The following is a 10,384-nucleotide window of genomic DNA, read 5'->3' as shown; positions in this document are numbered from 1 at the left end:
GTTTGGGGTCGACCGCTGGATGGAATGGACTTGGTCTGAGGCCGGGTTGGTGCGTGGGAGTCTTCGTGCATGGGTATTCTGCACGTGTTGCCAAATCCGGTCGGAACAAAGTACTCAAAGCAATTTACCGGAAGGGGACAAAAACTCAGATAAAACGGAATAAATGGGTGGAATTAATGTGGTGTGAAGAGCGAGGCTTAAGGCCGTGAGGCAGCCATAGCTGAGAGCCAACAGATAGAGCAACAGGTGAGAGGCTCTACTGCGCACCCTCCACCGCGCACCACGTGGACACACACAGTTACCAAACAAACAATAACATTTCGTTGTATACACATAACGAATCCTTGTTTTCTTTCTAATCCAGTAATTCATCTCGAATGCATGAAACTAAACAAGAGTAGTCTATTAGAATTTTTTTAACGGTAATTTGATGAAAGAAATAAATGAGGAAATAGCCAAATGGCAACTCAGCCGAGAGCCGCCAGAGTTGTCAAATGTTAGATGCGGCAGTGTGGGATGACCCGTCGCGAGGGGAGGTTGTGCCGAATGCGTCCTCCCTCTCCCTGACTACCAGTGACTTGATACTTCTATATAAATCTCACTCGCCTAACTGGCGAAATGGATGATCACACCTTTAAGCACGGTCCACGTAGACGACCCATCCTTGTCTATGGCCCTGATGTTCACTGATATTAACAAATACAATACCCAGTGGTTTTAAAATCCAACGAGACATAAACAAGGATTTTAAAGCAAAAAAAAAACTATCGAAGGGAATTACAAAATCCCCATTACTCGGTGACTGTAGTGTAATCCCCCCTTCCTCCCCCTTCCCACACTACAGGACCTCACCTCACTATGCACCTCACGTCACGTCAAGTGTGTCCTGACATGACAGGAGAAACTGGTGTTCTACACAAGGTAAGGAATAATAACTCACATTCAACACATCTTTAATTAACAAACTATATGTAACTCCTTCCAGGTAAACACATAAGATTATGAGGATTTTTTTTCGGTTTAATATTCGCATTTATTTTCTCTTGGTTTTCTTTACTAGAAATGTATTCTATTGAAGTTTTTTATATTGACAAACAACTTATTTTGTATAAATTAGTTACCCCGTTTATCAACATTTTATTCCTTAGAGGCTTTAACTTTTGAGTAACTAACGAAGAAAAATAACGATTCGGCTTACTCTGAATTAATATATATATATATATATATATATATATATATATATATATATGCGAACAAGCCTGAATGGTCCCCAGGACAATATGCAACTGAAAACTCACACCCCAGAAGTGACTCGAACCCATACTCCCAGAAGCAACGCAACTGGTATGTACAAGACGCCTTAATCCACTTGACCATCACGACCGGACATAATGAGGTGATAGCCGAGGCTATTTGAACCACCCCACCGCCGGCACTGGGGTGTGAGTTTTCAGTTGCATATTGTCCTGGGGACCATTCAGGCTTGTTCGCATTTGTGTTCCTCACGTGTGCCCCAAAGAATGAGGTGATTTGGTAAAATGCTATGCCCAAGATTACTATCCGAGTGCCGGCGGTGGGGTGGTTCAAATAGCCTCGGCTATCACCTCATTATGTCCGGTCGTGATGGTCAAGTGGATTAAGGCGTCTTGTACATACCAGTTGCGTTGCTTCTGGGAGTATGGGTTCGAGTCACTTCTGGGGTGTGAGTTTTCAGTTATATATATATATATATATATATATATATATATATATATATATATATATATATATATAATTTGATCATGCTCAAAGAGACGTTTTTAAACGTTTCTTGTTTTTGTCTCATGACGCAAGTTTAAAACGTTGACATTTTTAATGTAACTTAAACGTTGACGTTTGTATAGAAATTCAACAGGTGATTATATCGGCCCAATTAACAATAATAAAGATAAATAATAATAGTGAAATATAACAATTTAGTATTTATCATTGTAAATATTATTATTATTGTTGAGGGATGTCAGGAATATGTCGAAGGCGGGTACTAATTACTTAACTGTTCGGTGTCAAGTGGCACACCGATCTATGACTGTTGGCATCTTGCACACGGAGCTGCGTCTAATGCGTGACGCAGTAATGACGTCTCCTGTCCACGACGGGATACGAACGTGTTGACACATGAAACGTGGCAAGAGTTGGGTCAATATAGGACAATTATCTGGTCAATAAGGGTATACTGAGTGTCTCGATATAGACTCAGTGTCTATCCTGAGACTCGTGCCCAAACGTCTTGACAGCCGCGTGTCATACTTGACAGGGGGATATATTTGGACATTAGTCTGTTCAACGAGTGTCACGTGACCAGAATCTGTTCAATTACCGACAAAATATCACTTCATGTAAAGTTAACTGAAGTAACTTTACTTCAGTTAACTGTTGATTTTGGATGTGATGAGGCGAGCCCAAGAGCCGAAGCTCAACCCCCGCGCCAGCACAACTAAGAACTACTAGACAAGAACGCCAGATTTTCTAAGCCTAAACAAAATATACTTAACGCATTAAAAAATTACACCAGATTCACGAAGTAGTTACGCAAGCACTTACAAACCTGGGAGCCAGATTCACGAAGTAGTTACGCAAGCACTTACAAACCTGGGGGCCAGATTCACGAAGCAGTTACGCAAGAACTTACGAACCTGGGGCCAGATTCACGAAGTAGTTACGCAAGCACTTACGAACCTGGGGCCAGATTCACGAAGCAGTTACGCAAGAACTTACGAACCTGGGGCCAGATTCACGAAGTAGTTACGCAAGCACTTACGAACCTGGGGCCAGATTCACGAAGCATTTACACAATATGGCTCCAAGTTCGTAAGTACTTGCGCAACTGCTTCGTGAATATGGCCCCAGGTTCGTAAGTACTTGCGCAACTGCTTCGTGAATCTGGCCCCAGGTTCGTAAGTACTTGCGTAACTGCTTTGTGAATATGACCCCAGGTTCGTAAGTACTTGCGTAACTTTTTCGTGAATATGGCCCCAGGTTCGTAAGTGCTTGCGTAACTGCTTCGTGAATCTAGCCTCTGTTTACATTTTAGGAAAAGGTAACCCCAGTTATTCAGACAGAGGACCTCCAGCAGCTTTAGTATACATGACCTTCGCTAAAGCCGTTAATAAGGTACCACAAGCAAGACTGACAAAGAAAGTACAGTTTGTGACGCGAGAGCTGCAACCATCGGCTCGTCGTCGTCGTCGTTCGAGTATTCTTCAATGTGAGGAATTCTCTTGAGGAATTTATTTCCTTGAATTCTTCAAGGAAATAAATGATTAAATACTAGAATGGATAAAACAATGTGAAAAGGAAATAAAGAAAAGATTATTATCAACAGAAATGAGTCATGAGATGTGGTGAGTGGGGTTATCTTGGTTATCTTGAAGTTATCTTTGAGATGATTTCGGGGCTTTAGTGTCCCCGCGGCCCGGTCCTCGACCAGGCCTCCACCCCCAGGAAACAGCCCGTGACAGCCGACTAACACCCAGGTACCTATTTTACTGCTAGGTAACAGGGGCATAGGGTGAAAGAAACTCTGCCCATTGTTTTCTCGCCGGCGCCTGGGATCGAACCCAGGACCACAGGATCACAAGTCCAGCGTGCTGTCCGCTCGGCCGACCGGGGTACCACAAGGGTCCAATTTGGGGCCAATACTCTTTGTCATACATCAATGACATAGATGAGAATAAATCCACAAGGGCCGTGACGAGGATTCGAACCTGCGTCCGAGAATATTCCAGACACTGCCTTAATCGACTGCGCTACGACATGGTCAAAAGAATTGAAACCAGAAGTTCTACTGAACTTGCTCAGTAGCTTGTCGTAGCTCAGTCAATTAAGGCAGCGTCTGGGATCCTCTCGGACGTAGGTTCGAATCCTCGTCACGGCCCTTGTGGATTTGTTCACTTGATGCATCACGCTATTGTGATTTCTGTGTGGAATAGATGAGAATATTACAAACCATAATAATATTTTTCATTTTTTTAAGTTTATATATACAAGAGTTGTTACATTCTTGTACAGCCAGTAACACTTATAGCGTTTCGGGCAGGTCGTTAATCTTATGTTCCCCGGAATACGACCCGCCTAATCGTTTAATAACCAGGTAAATCCAGGTAATTTACAGATAACACTAAGATGTATGATACAGTAGGAAGTGGAAATGTTATCGAGACCTTACAAAGAGATCTACAGGAACTCCACAAATGGTCAGAAGACTGACAAATGCTTTTCATTATCGATAAATGTACGACCTTGCATGTGGGGCATAACAACCCACGTCTTGGCTACTAAATTAGCATCAATATCTTGCAACAGACTGATAAAGAAAACGATCTTGGAGTCAGAATCCATCATTCACTGCAAGTTATACAACAAGTGGGAACTGCTGTCAAAAATAAAAATAAATGGTGTCTATTAATCTTGTTTAAATTACCAATCAAGCTGTCAATGTAATCAATCACAGCTTTAATATACCAATGTGCTTTAATATACTTACTAATCTCTCTCATCTCATTTTTTTTCTTGCAATGTATTTGTTATCATTTTATTAATTCTGATAGAATTTACCTACTTAAAATTATCTGTTAGATTAAGGACCTGCCCGAAACGTTGCGCGTACTAGTGGCTTTACAAGAGTGTAATTACTGTACTATGCTATGTATTTTCACAATCCCAATGTACCTTCTTGTATATAAATAAATAAATAAATAAATAAATAATTAAATAAAATCCTAGGAGTAGTTAAATAAACATTTGACTTCAAGGAAAAGAAGGTAGTGAGTTAACTATAAATCTCTGGTTCCTCGACTTAGTTTATTACATCTAAACATGGAGACCTCAGCCCTACACAGCTGCTTGGAGAAAGTGCAACACCGAGCAACAAAAATAATTCTAGAGTTAAGTCAAATCTCGTACCAGCAACGGTTGAGGGCCACAGGGCCAACAACACCACAAACCAGACATGACAGGGCTGAGCTCATCGAAACTTAAAATAGTGAATAATTTGGAGGATGTTGATCCGGACGACTTCAGTCGATTAAGGCAGTGTCTGGGATGCTCCCGGACGCAGGTTCGAATCCTCGTCACGGCCCTTGTGGATTTGTTCTTCAAAATGTCAGATGTAACACAAACAAGGAGCAACGGTTTCAGGCTCAACAAACCACACTGTTGGACAGAAAACGGGGGATGCTTTCTCACACACAGAGTTATAAACCCATGGAACCGCCTACCCGCCGAAGTCATAAATGCCCAAACACCGCTGCTATTCAAAACCCAGTTCAATTGAACCAAGACAAAAGGGAAACCTTTGACAAGCCTGTCCTCGTGGCGGCCACTAGAGAGTCAGCTCAGGTAACCTCAGGTAAAACAGTGAAAAATATTCTGTTATGAGATCATTGTGTCGAGAATTGGGTCAGTAATTGAAGGTAACGATGCTGGTAATAGTGCCCAACCACTTGCCGGTAGAGCGACGGTCTCGCTTCATGCAGGTCGGCGTTCAATCCCCGACCGTCCACCAAGTGCTTGGGCACCATTCCTTCCCCCCGTCCCATCCCAAATCCTTATCCTAACACCTTCCCAGTGCTATATAGTCGTAATGGCTTGGCGCTTTCCCCCTGATAGTTCCCTCTCCCTACCATTGACCACCTTACCCTGTTATGGACCGGAATTACATCTGCCTTCTTCCGTAAGGATGACCCATAGTCCTTGAGCAAGGTGGAGGTGGTTGGGCGAGTGGGAGGTGACGCCAAGCAGGTTATCTTGAGTTATCTTGAGATGATTTCGGGGCTTTAGTGTCCCCGCGGCCCGGTCCTCGACCAGGCCTCCGCCCCCAGGAAGCAGCCCGTGACAGCTGACTAACACCCAGGTACCTATTTTACTGCTAGGTAACAGGGGCATAGGGTGAAAGAAACTCTGCCCATTGTTTCTCGCCGGCGCCCAGGATCGACCCCAGGACCACAGGATCACATGTCCAGCGTGCTGTCCGCTCGGCCGACCGGCTCCCTTATCTTATCCAGACCCTCAGCCCCACTCAGGTCCAGTGATTTAATGAGTTAGTTGACTCATTAAATCCTGTTTAATAACCACTGCAGATAACTGGGAAAGTTGTCGCTCTTGATCAGGACTTGAGGTTATCTTGAGGTTAGGGTTATCTTGAGGTTAGGTTATCTTGAGATTAGGTTATCTTGGGGTTAGGTTATATTGAGGTTAGGTTAACTTGAGGTTAGGTTAACGTGAGGTTAGGTTATCTTGAGGTTAGGGTTATCTTGAGGTTAGGTTATCTTAAGGTTAGGTTATCGTGAGGTTAGGTTATCTTGAGGTTAGGTTAACTGGAGGTTAGGTTATCGTGAGGTTAGGTTATCGCGAGGTTAGGTTATCGTGAGGTTAGGTTATCTTGAGGTTAGGTTATCTTGAGGTTAGGTTATCTTGAGGTTAGGGTTATCTTGAGGTTAGGTTATCTTGAGGTTAGGTTATCTTGAGGTTAGGTTATCGTGAGGTTAGGTTATCGTGAGGTTAGGTTATCTTGAGGTTAGGTTATCTTGAGGTTAGGTTATCGTGAAGTTAGGTTATCTTGAGGTTAGGGTATCGTGAGGTTAGGTTATCTTGAGGTTAGGTTAACTTGAGGTTAGGTTATCTTGAGGTTAGGTTATCTTGAGGTTAGGTTATCTTGAGGTTAGGTTAACCTGAGGTTAGGTTATCTTGAGGTTAGGTTATCTTGAGGTTAGGTTATCTTGAGGTTAGGTTATCTTGAGGTTAGGTTATCTTGAGGTTAGGTTATCTTGAGGTTAGGTTAACTTGAGGTTAGGTTATCTTGAGGTTAGGTTATCGTGAGGTTAGGTTGTCTTGAGGTTAGGTTATCTTGATGTTATCTTGAGGTTAGGTTAACTTGAGGTTAGGTTATCTTGAGGTTAGGGTTATCTTGAGGTTAGGTTATCTTGAGGTTAGGTTAACTTGAGGATAGGTTATCTTGAGGTTAGGTCATCTTGAGGTTAGGTTATCTTGAGGTTAGGTTATCTTGAGGTTAGGTTAACTTGAGGTTAGGTTATCTTGAGGTTAGGTTAACTTGAGGTTAGGTTATCTTGAGGTTAGGGTTATCTTGAGGTTAGGTTATCTTGAGGTTAGGGTATCTTGATGTTAGGTTATCTTGAGGTTAGGTTAACTTGAGGTTAGGTTATCTTGAGGTTAGGTTAACTTGAGGTTAGGTTATCTTGAGGTTAGGTTAACTTGAGGTTAGGTTATCTTGAGGTTAGGGTTATCTTGAGGTTAGGTTATCTTGAGGTTAGGGTATCTTGATGTTAGGTTATCTTGAGGTTAGGTTAACTTGAGGTTAGGTTAACTTGAGGTTAGGTTATCTTGAGGTTAGGTTAACTTGAGGTTAGGTTAACCTGAGGTTAGGTTATCTTGAGGTTAGGTTATCTTGAGGTTAGGTTATCTTGAGGTTAGGTTAAATTGAGGTTAGGTTATCTTGATGTTATCTTGAGGTTAGGTTATCTTGAGGTTAGGTTAACTTGAGGTTAGGTTATCTTGAGGTTAGGTTATCGTGAGGTTAGGTTATCTTGAGGTTAGGTTATCTTGAGGCTAGGTTAACTTGAGGTTAGGTTATCTTGAGGTTAGGTTATCTTGAGGTTAGGTTAACTTGAGGTTAGGTTATCTTGAGGTTAGGTTAACTTGAGGTTAGGTTATCTTGAGGTTAGGGTTATCTTGAGGTTAGGTTATCTTGAGGTTAGGGTATCTTGATGTTAGGTTATCTTGAGGTTAGGTTAACTTGAGGTTAGGTTAACTTGAGGTTTGGTTATCTTGAGGTTAGGTTATCGTGAGGTTAGGTTATCTTGAGGTTAGGTTATCTTGAGGTTAGGTTAACTTGAGGTTAGGTTATCTTGAGGTTAGGTTATCTTGAGGTTAGGTTATCTTGAGGTTAGGTTAACTTGAGGTTAGGTTATCTTGATGTTATCTTGAGGTTAGGTTATCTTGAGGTTAGGTTAACTTGAGGTTAGGTTATCTTGAGGTTAGGTTATCGTAAGGTTAGGTTATCCTGAGGTTAGGTTATCTTGAGGTTAGGTTAACTTGAGGTTAGGTTATCTTGAGGTTAGGTTATCTTGAGGTTAGGTTAACTTGAGGTTAGGTTATCTTGAGGTTAGGTTAACTTGAGGTTAGGTTATCTTGAGGTTAGGGTTATCTTGAGGTTAGGTTATCTTGAGGTTAGGTTATCTTGAGGTTAGGTTAACTTGAGGTTAGGTTAACTTGAGGTTAGGTTATCTTGAGGTTAGGTTATCTTGAGGTTAGGGTATCTTGATGTTAGGTTATCTTGAGGTTAGGTTAACTTGAGGTTAGGTTAACTTGAGGTTAGGTTATCTTGAGGTTAGGTTATCGTGAGGTTAGGTTATCTTGAGGTTAGGTTATCTTGAGGTTAGGTTAACTTGAGGTTATGTTATCTTCAGGTTAGGTTATCTTGAGGTTAGGTTATCTTGAGGTTAGGTTAACTTGAGGTTAGGTTATCTTGATGTCATCTTGAGGTTAGGTTATCTTGAGGTTAGGTTAACTTGAGGTTAGGTTATCTTGAGGTTAGGTTATCTTGAGGTTAGGTTATCTTGAGGTTAGGTTATCTTGAGGTTAGGTTAACTTGAGGTTAGGTTATCTTGATGTCATCTTGAGGTTAGGTTATCTTGAGGTTAGGTTAACTTGAGGTTAGGTTATCTTGATGTCATCTTGAGGTTAGGTTAACTTGAGGTTAGGTTAACTTGAGGTTTGGTTATCTTGAGGTTAGGTTATCGTGAGGTTAGGTTATCTTGAGGTTAGGTTATCTTGAGGTTAGGTTAACTTGAGGTTAGGTTATCTTGATGTCATCTTGAGGTTAGGTTATCTTGAGGTTAGGTTAACTTGAGGTTAGGTTATCTTGAGGTTAGGTTATCGTAAGGTTAGGTTATCTTGATGTTAGGTTATCTTGAGGTTAGGTTAACTTGAGGTTAGGTTAACTTGAGGTTAGGTTATCTTGAGGTTAGGTTATCGTGAGGTTAGGTTATCTTGAGGTTAGGTTATCCTGAGGTTAGGTTAGCTTGAGGTTAGGTTATCTTGAGGTTAGGTTAACTTGAGGTTAGGTTAACTTGAGGTTAGGTTATCTTGAAGTTAGGTTATCTTGAGGTTAGGTTATCTTGATGTTAGGTTATCTTGAGGTTAGGTTATCTTGAGGTTAGGTTATCTTGAGGTTAGGTTATCTTGAGGTTAGGTTATCTTGAGGTTAGGTTATCTTGAGGTTAGGTTATCTTGAGGTTAGGTTAACTTGAGGTTAGGTTATCTTGAGGTTAGGTTATCTTGAGGTTAGGTTATCTTGAGGTTAGGTTATCTTGAGGTTAGGTTATCTTGAGGTTAGGTTAACTTGCATCTCATCAGCAAAATGGTCTGCTAATTAATTAGCCTTGTTCGCGTTTGTCAGTCCCACTTCTTCAGTTTAGTGATGGTGTCCTCAGAATAGTATTCCTGCCGGTCTCTGATCAGGATCCACAAGACTGTGGATCCAGATCCTCTACTGATCCTTAATTCAAACATTGCTGCTATATCTACTTTGTCACTCCCCACAGTATCTTGTATAGTGTTATCATGTCCGCGCTATTCCTTCTTCCAGTGTAGTGTAGTTCCCTCAGTCTTTCTTCATAGCTCAGTCCCCTTAGCTCAGGAACGAGCATTGTTACATATTTTTGGGCTTTTTAGTTTAGCTTTGTGCGTTAGGTAGGGGTTCCATGCTGGGGCAGCGTACTCAATAATAGGTCTCACAGAGGATGAATAGGGAGCTCAGAAAGGATCTTCCTCCTTTTTTGTATATAGGTGTCTCATTTGCCTATTTCCAACTGTCAGGAAGTTCCCCTATTTTTAGTGAGGAGCTGAAGACTATATCAAGGGGTCCACACAGTGGTGCTGCTAGTTACGGGCTCACCATAGCCGGTGCTACATGGACACTTCGTTCTGAGTAGCTAAATCTGAAACAACAACAACAGTTGTGCAGCTGCGTCTTTTGGTGAGGTGTTGTGAGGGTCTGTGGCCTTCATGCCCCACAATGTTGAGGTGTTGTGAGGGTCTGTGGCCTTCATGCCCCACAATGTTGAGGTGTTGTGAGGGTCTGTGGCCTTCATGCCCCACAATGTTGAGGTGTTGTGAGGGTCTGTGGCCTTCATGCCCCACAACTCCTCTAATTGTCTCTTTACTTCCTCTGGTCTTACTAGTATTTCAATGGATCTTTCTCCTAGCAGCACTTGACTTATTAGAAGTTGTATGTTAGTTACAAAGACATTGACATTGAAGGATTTGGAAGAAAATGCAGAATAGAACCAGTGAAGAGCAAAGGTGCCATAGGCACAATCAGAGA

At 41.8% G+C, this 10,384-nt stretch overlaps 1 protein-coding gene across 1 annotated transcript in view; it reads left to right on the top strand.

Moving 5' to 3' along the window:
* Positions 1–518: 518 nt before the first annotated feature.
* LOC123750227 (uncharacterized) overlaps positions 519–10,384 on the top strand; it is a 119,384-nt gene continuing 109,518 nt past the window's right edge. The window contains exon 1 of the mRNA XM_069333566.1: positions 519–921. Within this exon, the coding sequence (XP_069189667.1) occupies positions 859–921 (63 nt within the window). The 5' untranslated portion in view covers positions 519–858. The remainder of the gene's footprint in view (positions 922–10,384) is intronic.

The sequence above is a fragment of the Procambarus clarkii genome, chromosome 4, assembly GCF_040958095.1.
Source record: "Procambarus clarkii isolate CNS0578487 chromosome 4, FALCON_Pclarkii_2.0, whole genome shotgun sequence".
NCBI lineage: Eukaryota > Metazoa > Arthropoda > Malacostraca > Decapoda > Cambaridae > Procambarus > Procambarus clarkii.
The sequence above is the reverse complement of the archived record's forward strand: the minus strand, read 5'-3'. Positions and strand labels throughout refer to the sequence as shown.